Raw genomic sequence first — 13,127 nt, 5'->3', positions numbered from 1 at the left:
AAAGTTTTTAAATCTGACAATGCAGATTTTCAGCCAGGAACAGCTTCATAATTCACAAAGAGGAACATTTTATCTGTGGTAAAAAGTAAATACACCTTGATACCCCCAATGCATATACACACACCCAAAAGTATAGTAAGAGGACTAACCAACAAATTGACTTTTAGGATTCTGAGCTTCAAGAATATGTATCTGAAATGTTAATGTGATATCTTCTCTGCACATCTTAAGCTATGTTCTCATGTGGCACTGTCAATATTTTGTCAAGTTCAAAAATACCCACTTTAATTATAAAACACTAGTTACTAGAGGGGATCTTCTGTCCAGAACCCTAATCTCTTGGCCACACTGGAAAGCAGTTACAAAGAGCATCTCTAAATTTGGAGGATGTGTCCTGTATAGCCCAATGGTATGAATAGGCAATGTGTTATGCAGAATAAACTGGACACTAAAATAATAAAATTAGAACTGTATAAAATGTATATAGTGGAGAAAAACTAATATCACAGATGTTAAGCAGTTATGATCTTCACTCACTCTTTGTTTTACAGAAATTAATCCTTGTTTGAAGAATGTCTGTCATGCAGCAGCAGACTGCTTCCATATCGGCCCAAACCAACACAACTGTAAATGCAAAGAAGGCTACAGTGGTGATGGCACCTTGTGTTTACCTATTGATCCATGCCAAACAAACTTTGGAAATTGCCCCACACTATCTTCTGTTTGCAAATATGATGGTCCTGGAAAGGTGAGAATTTAATGTACAACATATACATATATGTACACCAGACACTCACAGATTGCACTTATACCTGGTAGTCTTCATCATGTACAGCTCAGATAAGTTTCTAATATCTTTAGCATGTATTATTCTCATGACTTTTTTTACCCAGTTTGTGCATATGCATTGACACTAAAACTATGGATTCAATTGTGGCAGATTAACAAGAGTCCCTGATGAACTTATTGTTGTTTGTGGGACAATGTGTTTTTTACGCATATATATCTGTTGGATGGCAATATCGATTGAAGCACAACTTTTATTGGTTTGGACACTACTGAATTTGTATCATTTGCATATGATGATAAACATCAGCTCCCAGTTGACTATCCATCTGTTTAGGATTGGTTATCTTTTATCACAAAAGTGATTTTGCTATTGGCCCTTTTTGTGGTATTTGTTTTATCAATCTTTTTGGCTACAGTCAATTAATGTGACCACAGTGTAACTATCCTGGACAAGTAAAAGACGCTAGGTGGTCTATCACAGATCAGTTCATCTTCCCCAAACCCATGTAGAGGTATATAGAGCATCTAGGAATAGGATCCAGTTTGGGGCCACCCTTTTTGGCATGATCGCTCTTCTAAGGTTTAGGGCTATAATTTAAGGGATGCCAGTAGGGCATATAGGGACACTATTAGAGACTCAGTCCTTTATTACTGTTTTGCCTCATATTCAAATGATTTAATAACGAAGAAAAAAGAAAGTCCAGCAACTCATCGCAATATGCATTCAGTATATTGAAGCCGCCATGGATGCCCAGGATCTTGCGGGAAGCTCAGAGGCTACAAACCGGTAGGTTTCATGCAATTAGCACTTCTTCCGGCCCAGGGATGGAAGAAGTGCTGATTGCACGAAACCTACCGGTTTGTAGCCTCTGAGCTTCCTGCACGATCCTGGGCATCCATGGCGGCTTCAATATACTGAATGCATATTGCGGTGAGTTGCTGGACTTTCTTTTTTCTTCTTTATTACAGTATTTATTCTATGGATTCCTTTGCACCACCGATATATATTCAGTTTCCTTATTTTTGAACCAATGCACCATTTGGTTTCTTTTTCCCTGATATATCCTTTTATTTGTATCAGGTGTTATAATCAGGTACCTCCAGCTGTTGTTTCCTTTTTTATTGGTATATCATATTCTAATGACCCAATCCATGCAAAAGGTTGCAAATAATGGCCCAATATCTGTGTATTTATTTGATATCCTTAGCCAGTGGACTGCTCCGCTCTCACTTGTATTTGCAGCATTATACTGTAGACATGTGCTTTACTGCAGGTTGTCCTCAAAATGCCATCCCTGCTCATATAATAGGAAGGCAAAGGAGCTTGTAAATATGCATATTTCTACTTCCAAACCTGTTCTCACAGTACACAGGCTTTGCGAATAAATTATAATTCTGTTTAGAACTATAACTAAATTTGCAACATCTACATGAAATGTTTACTTACAGATTTCATTCAGAAATACTGGCTCATTGACACTATACAGCGACAATCCAGCTACCTTAGTTTAAACCTTGCATCCCCTCCATGGCACTGAACTTGCATTACATGAATTTTTGGAAAAACTACACATGAATACAAGACTAAGATATGTTGTGTTTATATGAGAATGTTCACACCCAGCCATCATTACTCAGGTCCATGGAGCATTTGTGACACGTTCGTCTGCAGACAGTCATACTTTTTTATACTCCTTGACAAAGGAAGAAATTAATTTTTTCTAGTCCTGGCCTTTCTTAATATAGAACATTGTCATACTATTTAGTCCTAACACAATACCTTTAAAGGAACTGTCTAAAAGATAAGGCCAGAATGGAAACCGGTCCACAAGTATAAGGCCAGGAGGAACTGGCGAAAAGAAAAAGGAATAATAAAGTATGGATCCCCACCGAAAGGAGGGTCACCATCAGTCAGAAAAAAACACAAGAACTGTGGGTGATCCCCCTCCTATTTATGGGGTTTGTGTGGGTGTTACTAATGAATTAATTGATTTATTTCTAATAAAGTTCCATCTGTCCTATGAGTTCGCGGGGGGGGGGGGGGGGGGGGTATGGAATATCCCATCTGTGCTACAGGTTAGGATGTAAGGGAAGCGTGTATAACTTTGTAATAAGCAATCTGTACTTTTTTTGTCCAGTCTCATTGTGAATGTAAAGAGGGATATAGTAACTTTCTGCCAGGAACTGAGTGCAAGCTAGTAGATGTGTGCGCAACCAAGAATCCATGCAGCAAATATGCTAACTGCACCACTGTTGCACCTGGGCAAATGGAGTAAGTGTTTGTTTCCTTGTCTATATATATAATGGCTTCATGAGAACATGATTCTATGTAATAACAATTACCATATTTGACAGATGCGTATGCCAGAAGGGTTATACTGGTGATGGTAAGGTATGCTATGGAAACATTTTGGAACGTATGAGAGAAATTAACAGTAATCCAGGACAGTGGCAGGGGAAGCTTTCTACTGCTATAAACTTGTTTGGTAAGTGCTGATCTCTGTTATATAAAGCCAAGGGTTTTTAAGGGATATTCCAGTCATAAACATTTATCACCTAACCACTGCATTGGTGATCCAAATGTGGGGTTCCGACCACTGGGATACCCACATAACCCTTATCTGACCCCCAACCCAATATCTTACGCCTTGTCTGTTTGTACCGTTTATGTTGTTTCTCTTAATAAAGTATTATATCATCTGTTCCTTTTTCAAAAAGAGGAGTATTCTTGGCCACTGACTTCATTGGGACCCTTCACAGTTCTAGTACCTATAAACAGAGGCATCAAAGCAAGGGATGTAAGTATATTAAAATGTCAGAAAAAAAGAGATAACATAATTTAATCGACTTGCCTTGATTTCCTAAAGGAGCACCAAACTGACTCAATGCTTTACACATCACATGTATCACATGCCAGAACTCTCCTACCAAACATGTCTTTCTCTAGACTCCTACAAACTTTGCAATGCCTGTGTCCTCTTACATGGTGGCATGTTTTCTTGCATACTGTGCACACCCAAGTTAGCCCACTATTGATCTGGCATCAAGGCAGAGGTAGTGGGGCATCAATGACAGGCCCCACTACCACTTTGCCTACGGATAGCAAGCTACCCTGGATTTCACACATCTCACCCAGCTTTCTCTAGGGTGAACTTCTTTGAGTCTCATAGACACAATGGAGGAATCCTGCAGAAATATAGCCATCCCTGACCACCATTTCTGCCTCTTACAATGTTTTGTTGTTCAGTTAATGTGGAGTGCACGGGAAATGTTGCAGGGTTTGCCAGGTGTAGTAGCCCTTAGAACATGGCATGCGGCAGGGTGGTTTTGCTAACCCAGTGTTCCCTTGTGACCCAACCACAACCCTTTGTCAATGAAGCCACTGCCTTTTTAGAAGCACTTTTATAGCAGCTTTACTCAATTTAACAATCTTGAGGTGCTTCTTAGAACAAGTATGTGAAATGACTAATGCAGATTTATGGATATGTTCTCTGACTTTCAAGCTCTCAGTCCGAAAGGATCTTTACAGGTTGGATTACTGAGGGGCAATTTAGACTTCTCTTTACATGACACTTGGAAAGGAATATCCAGGAAAGTCTTCCTGATTTGGCAGAGAGGCTGCACTAACTCTGACCTAAGTCCAACAAAAAGATTAGTGTCATTCAGAGAGGCCCTTGTTCAGCATTCTTCCTTTTTGAGCAAAACATCTCGAAAAAATTTCCGAAGGTTTATCTCTAGTAAGCAGAAGAACATATTCATATGATCAAGATTTTCCCAGCCAGCATTTTTATGCATTATTAAACCCAATTTTCAGTGGCAAGATGGATGCAGTTGCAATCTGCAATACTAAGTTTTAGAGATGAGCGAGCTTACAGTAAATTCGATTCGTCACGAACTTCTCAGCTTGGCAGTTGATGACTTTTCCTGCATAATTTAGTTCAGCTTTCCGGTGCTCCGGTAGGCTGGAAAAGGTGGGTACAGTCCTAGGAGACTCTTTTCTAGGACTGTAGCCACCTTTTCCAGCCCACCGGAGCACCGGAAAGCTGAACTAATTTATGCAGGAAAAGTCAGCAACCGCCGAGCTGAGAAGTTCGTGACGAATCGAATTTACTGTAAGTTCGCTCATCTCTACTAAGTTTCACACGCTGCGGAATCTCCGACCAGATTAAATCCAGCCGGAGATTCTGAGTGTGGCCAGTGCCGGCCAGTGGCGTCTGAATCATCAGCACTAGGACCGCACAATCTGGAGGAACCCCGGCTAAAAACACCACCATAAGCCACTGCAGAACCTCTTGTGTGTCAAGGAGCCACCTTTCCTGACTGACAACACAGCATCTGTAGCAGACACCTCCTCTCACTCTTCTGACGGAATTTTTTCAGAGGATTTTCCGATTGAAAAGTCCGACTGGAAAATTATGCAGTGTACAATGTGCAGCAAAATCACATTGCCAGCAATGGGACTTGGCTTCATTGGAAATTCCGAACAGTATTTCAAAACAGAATTCTGCTTGGAAATTCCGTAGTATGAACCCGGCCTCAATGTGGTGCATACAAAAAAAGTATTGCCGGTTACATTCTGGTTTCTACATAAATAGGTGCATACTTATGTGCATACCTAAATGTATTAATTTTATAAAGCAAAAAGTTGTATATTGAATCAGGAGTCTGTAATAAGACATTTCTGTTCAATTTCAGGTAAAGAATCTCAAATCAAGTAAGGAAAATATTCTGTACTTTATCAAGCTTCATATGATAGCTGGGCAGCTGAATGCTGAAGATTTCAACAGCACAGATTTAATTTATACATTGACTGGAAAATCAGGGGAAATTACAGCCGGTGACACGGTGAGATGATGGATATGCTATGACTCTATTCTGTTACTGTCATAAAACATAGTCCATAATGTGATAAAGAAACTACACACATGACACAGAGGTATTGTTAGAAACTCTATCAGGGTTACACAAAAAATTTGGATGATGGCATTAACCATTTACTTTAATGTCTAGGATAATGAGTTGAAAATAAGGATTCGTGGAAGTAAGAAGAGGGGGAAATTTTTAGAGAAAAATATAATTGCCTCCAATGGAATCCTACATATCATTGATAAGGCTATGGATTTTGTGGAACCAACTCTGGAAAGCAACACTAAAGTAGGTTAACAATGAACTGCCATAAATAAGCTCTTGTAATCAGGGCCCTCGCTACTATTAATAGTATGTATCTCAATGTCTTATATTTGCCTGTACAATTGACCTCTGTTACGTACAGTACAGTGCTGCTGACTGTGTGGCGCTATATAAATAAAGATATTATGTGTAAATGGTTGCCCTACTGGAGTTACATGATCACCTTTTGATTGTAATGGTCAGAATCCCATAGCATTAAAGGGGTGTTATGGCTTTATTCATCTTATCCCCTATCCAATGGATAGGGGATAAGATGTATGATCGAAGGGGTCCCACTGCTGGGGACCCCCCGCTTTCTCTGTGCAGCCCCCGACATTCTGTGCTGGGTGCTGCCCTAAAACAGGGACGTGTCGTCACAACCACGCCCCCTAGTGATGTCATGCCCCCTCCAGGGGCGTGGCAGGACGTCACTAGGGGCGTAGGCGTGATGTCACGTTCCCCCGTCTCAAAGGCAGTGCCCGGCACAGAATGCCAAGGGCTGCACCAAGATCTCAGGAGTCCCCAGTGGCTGGACCACTGCTATCATACATTCTTTGGATAGGGGATAAGATGTACAAAGCTGGAATAACCCATTAATAACTATGTTCCTCACTTTAAGTGCTGGTTCACACACCTTAAACCTGAGAGAGTAGGAATTGATACTTGTTTGTACCCTCATCCCTTTTCATGTTCCTTAGGTTGATCCCCAACACCCTTGTTGGGTAACATTGTAGGGTCTGTAAAGAGAGATCCCTGCACAGGTTTAGATAGGGATAACCTAGGCTGGACCCTTCTCTCTAAGGACTTTATAGCAGCTGCATTATCTGTCTCTATGGAACATATGCTCGTCTTTGTGGTTAATAACATTTGTTCAGCTGTATACAGTCAACATTATGTCGAATGCTAGAAATAATGTTGAAGTGCCCATATTTATTAACGTTAAAGGGTATTCAGAATTTTATTGTTTTTTACATTGCTGGTTATGCAGCTGGTTAAAACAACATAAAAGTATACTCATCTTCCTCTCTCCCCTGCCGCTGTCAGTATCACAGACAACAGTTTCCTGCTGCTCAGTGCATCTGGATTTAGGATCAGCACATGGTAGTGGCAATTTAACCAATCAGTGGATGTAGCAGTACCCCAAATCCAGAAGGGCTGGGCAGTGGGGACCACAGTTCTATGTGAGAAGGGTGACCACCAATGTAAAAGAAGGTAATTCTCACAATACCTCTCTAACGCCATTCAAAATGATCTTTCAATTTTCATCATGTAACAAATCAAAATTGTCCCAATGTATCAACTAGAGAGGTCTAGGGATTAAGCTGTCACTATGAATTCTGTTTTATCATTGTGTATAAAATAAGTGTTAACTTTATTTTTAGGAAACAATCATGGAAATACTTCAAGACAATGGTAGATACAATAGATTCAGGTTTCTGTTGGAGGTAATTTTTTTAATATTTTTTCAAGTTTTGTTGTCAACCATGGATGTGGACGGAATATTGCAGTCTTTTTTTACTGTATGTGTTATGTTTAACAGAAATCTAACCTTGGGCCAGATCTAGAAAAGGATGGACCCTACACAGTCTTTGTACCCAACAATGCTGCATTGTCTGAAATGGATAATGGAACACTGGACTACCTGTTATCCAAAGAGGTGCACATACTTACTACATCTACGTCTTAGCACAGGGCTGAACAGCCTTGTCTGGTAGTAGGGCCAAAATGCGGTCTCGTACAAACGGCTGCAATAAAACTTAATATGTCTTTCCTATTTAGGACATTTGTGACCTACTTACAGGTTGAGGTTTTACTTTTGGGATTTCCTTTTATCATGAGAATGCAGGATAGACCATCTCTGACTACACTTTGAAAAAATTTCAGTTTTTTCATGGTCGGACCCCATAGAATAACATTGTGGGCCACATGTAGTCTCTGTGGCAGTTGTACACCTCTGTCCTAGAAAGTCATTAAGACTGTATAAAGTTACATAACATCTGATTTATTAGTAATTTAATCAATGTAGACAATTGCTTTTTGCTTGTACACAGGGCTCTAGGAAACTACTGGAGCTGTTAAGGTACCACATTGTTTCATCTGCTCAGGTTAGTGTAACTTCTTGTAATATCTCTCAACACGTTGTTGTTTCTTTTCCATTCTATATTCTCATGTCCATGTTACCTTGTCAATTACGTACTCTATTGGTTACCACCTTTATATGCAAAATACACAATTGCTGTAGTCACCAGTAGTTATTCTATATAGCACAATGGACTTCCTTATGATATAGACATGAAAATGGCAGATAGTCATCTAAGGGTGGGAGGGAGTGTAGAGGCCAGGCCAAATGGAAAAGGTGAACCACCTTTTAAATAAATAAATAAATACATTGATAAATACATTTTAGAATAAATAAATAATGAATTACAATTCATATATACCTGTGGTCATGATGATATTACTTGTATCTTGTATTTTGTAACAAATAATCGTTACAGACCAGTAACACTTTACTTTGTTTCCTGCAGCTGGATGTTGCAAATATAATCTCTTCTACTCAGATTATGAGTATGGCAAATCAGTTAATTCAGTTTCAAACAACAAGCAATGTAAGTATTGGAAATACGCTACTTACCTGTAAGATATCATAGAACATATCATAAGGGGGGGCTTTTTAATTTCAGCAGTATACCCCAATACTCTCTTCCAATTGAGGAATTACAGACAAAAGATACTGTAGTTCCAAAATTATGAGCACACTCAGTAATTAGATTTTACACCCTGTTATTGAAATTATGGTGGTATCAGTGGTGCAAAAAAGTATTAGTCAGCCACCAATTGTGCAAGTTCTCCCTCAGTGGTCTTGTATGTCTTCCATTTACTAATAATTGCTCCCACAGTTGATTTCTTCACACCAACCTGCTTGCTTATTGCAGATTCAGTCTTCCCAGCCTGGTGCAGGTCTACAATTTTGTTTCTGGTGTCCTTCGACAGCTCTTTGGTCTTGACCATAGGGGAGTTTGGAGTGTGACTGTTTGAGATTGTGGACATATGTCTTTTATACTGATAACAAGTTTAAACAGGTGCCATTAATAGAGGTAACGAGTGGAGGACAGAGGAGACTCGTAAAGAAGAAGTTACAGGTTTGTGAGAGCCAGAAATCTTGCTTGTTTGTAGGTGACCAAATATTAATTTTACCGAGGAACTTTCCAATTAATTCTTAGAAATCCTACAATGTTATTTCCTTTATTCTTTCCCTCCATTCTGTCTCTCATAGTTGAAGTTTACCTATGATGAAAATTACAGGCCTTTATCATCTTTTTAAATGGGAGAACTTGCACAATTGGTGTCTGACTAAATACCTTTTTGCCCCATTGTATATAGTGATATATGGAAATCATAGTATCAGTATCTCAATTTTGAACATTTTCATGTGGGAAGGCATAACTGACTAACAAAATTATAACAAGTAACCATTGACTACCATGGCACAGCTTGAAATTGGGCCCCTTTCTCCAATGAGGACCATCAGTATTTAGTTAGTTCAGAAAATGGAAATTATAATAGTAGCATTTACTTCCCCCAGATTTTTAGGCTAACCTACACCATGAATGTCTCTGTAAACTTCTATCAACCATAGCGATCCCCAACAAACTCAAAGATAGCTTCATATCGGCTGCTATGCCCGCAATCCTATTGTTCCCATACTGACCCAACCACAATACTTAAAATGTATTTAGTGCATGTTGAGGAAAAGTGATAAAATAGACTCCTACCCTCTCAGATAGGGTTATCATTTCCTAAAGGAATGGTGTGCAAATTATATTGACATTTGTAGCAACTTTGTCTTTCGGCTAGTATTATGTTGAGGAATATATATTTTTCCCTTTCGGACCAATACACATTAATTTTATTTGTATTCATATTGTTAGATATTATCGTGTAGTGCTGCCTGACACATTACTGGAGCATTTACAATGGTAAAAAATTGTGTTTCTGGCCTTTCCTTTTTTTTTTTTATTAGGGACAAATTCTAGTCAATGGTGAAGAGGTTGAAGAAGCTGACGTTGCAGCAAAGAATGGCCGTATTTATACTCTAGATGGTGTTCTTATTCCGCCTTCTATACTGCCTATTCTGCCACATAGATGTGATGAGATTAAGTATGAGATAAGACCTGTGAGTGAATTATAAAGAAATTGTAAGAATGGCTAATGTGAATATGGTGTATAGCATGGCATTGTATGTGGTTACCATATGGGGGCTACACTTTGAACAAAAAATCATGACTCCAGAACCAGCATTGTATGTTAGTAAAGACAAAAGTGATACTCAGTTACTAATAAGAAAGTCACATAACAACATATCCCTTTCACAGTTATAATCTTGGTATAAACTTTACTCAAGGATAGCTAATAAAGGGCCATAAAGCCAGTAATGTTTACACCTGAGATTAGTGCTTGCAGATTATAAAATCTACTAAAGTAGACCATCATAGAAATGTCGTTTGTAAAAATTGTGATCATTAGAGTCCCAGTCATACCATTTTGTATGTGATTTCAGCACCAATTCCGCCCCAAAATGTGCATTATATTTGTGTGACATTCACAGCTCATTGATGTATGGTAGGAATCTGTGCATAGTTTTTTCCAATACAGGTTTAAAATCTATGTATTGATTTAATAAAATTGCATATCACTAAATAAGGCAGAAACTGCCTTGTATACCCTTTCTCATAATCCCAATGAATGGGACTAATCTTCTTCCAAATCCGCAGCCTAAACTATGGTATAGCAAACCAAAATCTCAGGGTGTGCTTCCAATTTCGACTTTGGAATCCGCAAACAATTCAGGTGGTAAAATCCATAATGTCAACATGTCTATAGGAAAATATTAAAATGAAACAATATTACCATATGTTTTGATTGTAGTAATTTCCTAATTGGGTATTTAATGATTTACTTGCTTTAGATCTTGCGTACACAGCTGTGCACTGCCTACAAGTTACAATTGTATTTTCCCTTTAGGGCTCCTGTATTTCCTGTACTATGGTCCTCTTCAGTAAATGCCCAGCTGGAACTACACAAACAGTAAGGACCCAAATCTCTTTATCAACATACTGGGAATTTTACAGATTGTCATCAGTCATAACATATCTTTCATTTGCTTTTTCAGTCTCTTTTTAGACACAAATGTAACTACCAAAGATCTATTATGGATAGCGACTATACAGTGGGTGGGTGCTCAAGATACTGTAACTTCACTGTTCAGGTAAGTCTGTTCGGCATAGGGGATAAGATGTCTGATTGCGGGGGTCCAGCCACTGGGGACCCCCATGATGTCAGCTGCGGGCCCCCTAGACATCCGGTGCACGGATGACTGGTGATGCGGGGCGGAGGCTCGCGATGTCAAAGTCCCGCGATGTCAAAGTCGTGACAATAAGGCCATGCCCCCTCAATGCAAGTTTAAGAGGGGGCGTGACAGCCATCACGCCCCCTCCCATAGACTTGCATTGAGGGAGCGTGGCTGTGATGTCACGAGCCTCCGACGCTGCACCCAGTGCTCTAAATGAACGCCGGGTGCAGCAGGGAGGTCAGACATCAAAGATCAGACATCTTATCCCCTATCCTTTGGATAGGGAATAAGCTGTCTAGGGGCGGAGTACCCCTTTTACTAATGTGTTGCTTGTATTCTTTATGCAGGTGCCCACATGTTGCAAAGGATTTTATGGCCCTGACTGCAGACCTTGTCCTGGTGGCTTCACTCACCCTTGTTCAGGAAATGGAGAGGTAAATGAAATACATGTCAGGAAAATGTTTCAGTAAATTTTGCAGACTATATGTGGAACTGGCTTGCAAAATGTACAGAATTTTACAAATACATTGCATTACTTATCTTGAGTTATCTGAGCCGTCTCAGAGCTAAAATTTTCCAACATTCGTGGCTTCATTGCTGGGTCTGATAAAAATCTACTTCTGAGAAGGCTCTGTTAAATAATAAGAATTCCTTATTTATATAGGACCAACATATTCCGCAGTGTTTTTATATCACTCAAATCAGTCTCTTTCCCCTTTGAAGCTTACTATCTATTTTCACCTGTCAGTATATTTTAGGGAGGAAACCGACGGAGAAAACATGCAGATTTGTTATAGATGTCCTTGGTGAGATTTGTACCTAGGACCTTAGAGCTGCAAGGCAGTAGTAACGTCACGTAAGTAGGCACTTCTTAAAGGGGTACTCTGCCCCTAGAAATCTCACCTTTGGATAGGGCATAAGATGTCTGATCATGGGGGTCCCACGGCTGGGGCCCCTGTGATCTCTGTGCTGCACCCGGCGTTCGTTTAGAGCATTGGGTGCAGCACCGGAGGCTCGTGACATCACGGCCATACCCCCTCAATGCAAGTCTATGGGAGGGGGCGTGTTGGCTGCCACACCCCCTCCCACAGTAACGTCATGAGCGGGGCGTGACCATGAAGTCACGAGCCTCCGCCCCCAAATGCTCCGTGCACCAGATGTCTGGGGTGCCACAGCCGAGATCGCGGGGGTCCCCAGTGGTGGCACCCCCACAATCAGACATCTTATCCCCTATCCTTTTCATAGGGGATGTCGAGGAGGGGAGTATCCCTTTAAGATCCCGTTCTTTATTGCAGATCTATAAAACAAATACAAATCTTCACATAAAACCACATAGCTGGAACATAGTGCTTACCACTGAGCAATAGTGTTGAGCGGCATAGGCCATATTCGAATTCGCGAATATTCGCGAATATGTGGACGAATATTCGTCATATTCGCGAATATTCGCATATTCGTAATATTCTCGTTTTATTTTCGCACATGCGAATTTTCGCGTGTGCGAAAATTAGCATATGCGAAAATTTACATATACAAAATTAACATAAGCGAATATTCGCATATGCGAACATTAGCATATACAAATTTTCGCATATGCGAAAATTCGCACACCGGTCTCACACAGTAGTATTACAGCCTTCTTTACACCACACAAGCTGGAAGCAGAGAGGGATGATCACTGTGATGTGTACTGTGAAAAAAAAAAAAATGAAAAAAAAAAAAAAAAAACGAATATTCGTAATTACGAATATATAGCGCTATATTCGCGAATATTCGCGAATTCGCGAATATGCGATATTCGCGAATAAAATTCGAA

General features: G+C 39.9%; 1 protein-coding gene across 3 annotated transcripts in view; it reads left to right on the top strand.

Annotated features, from left to right (window-relative positions):
• Nucleotides 1-13,127, top strand: part of STAB2 (stabilin 2) — a 121,944-nt gene that overhangs the window by 34,505 nt on the left and 74,312 nt on the right. For all 3 annotated transcript variants that reach the window (XM_056574537.1, XM_056574538.1, XM_056574539.1), the window contains 14 exons: nucleotides 552-748; nucleotides 2,928-3,061; nucleotides 3,145-3,275; nucleotides 3,508-3,587; nucleotides 5,485-5,634; nucleotides 5,800-5,943; nucleotides 7,341-7,403; nucleotides 7,499-7,615; nucleotides 8,010-8,063; nucleotides 8,487-8,567; nucleotides 9,983-10,135; nucleotides 10,984-11,046; nucleotides 11,132-11,227; nucleotides 11,659-11,745. In XM_056574537.1, the coding sequence (XP_056430512.1) occupies nucleotides 552-748; nucleotides 2,928-3,061; nucleotides 3,145-3,275; nucleotides 3,508-3,587; nucleotides 5,485-5,634; nucleotides 5,800-5,943; nucleotides 7,341-7,403; nucleotides 7,499-7,615; nucleotides 8,010-8,063; nucleotides 8,487-8,567; nucleotides 9,983-10,135; nucleotides 10,984-11,046; nucleotides 11,132-11,227; nucleotides 11,659-11,745 (1,550 nt within the window). The remainder of the gene's footprint in view (nucleotides 1-551; nucleotides 749-2,927; nucleotides 3,062-3,144; nucleotides 3,276-3,507; nucleotides 3,588-5,484; nucleotides 5,635-5,799; nucleotides 5,944-7,340; nucleotides 7,404-7,498; nucleotides 7,616-8,009; nucleotides 8,064-8,486; nucleotides 8,568-9,982; nucleotides 10,136-10,983; nucleotides 11,047-11,131; nucleotides 11,228-11,658; nucleotides 11,746-13,127) is intronic.

The sequence above is a fragment of the Hyla sarda genome, chromosome 4 (assembly GCF_029499605.1).
Source record: "Hyla sarda isolate aHylSar1 chromosome 4, aHylSar1.hap1, whole genome shotgun sequence".
NCBI classification, from domain to species: domain Eukaryota; kingdom Metazoa; phylum Chordata; class Amphibia; order Anura; family Hylidae; genus Hyla; species Hyla sarda.
Note: the sequence above shows the minus strand (reverse complement) of the source record. Positions and strands in the feature narration are given on the sequence as shown.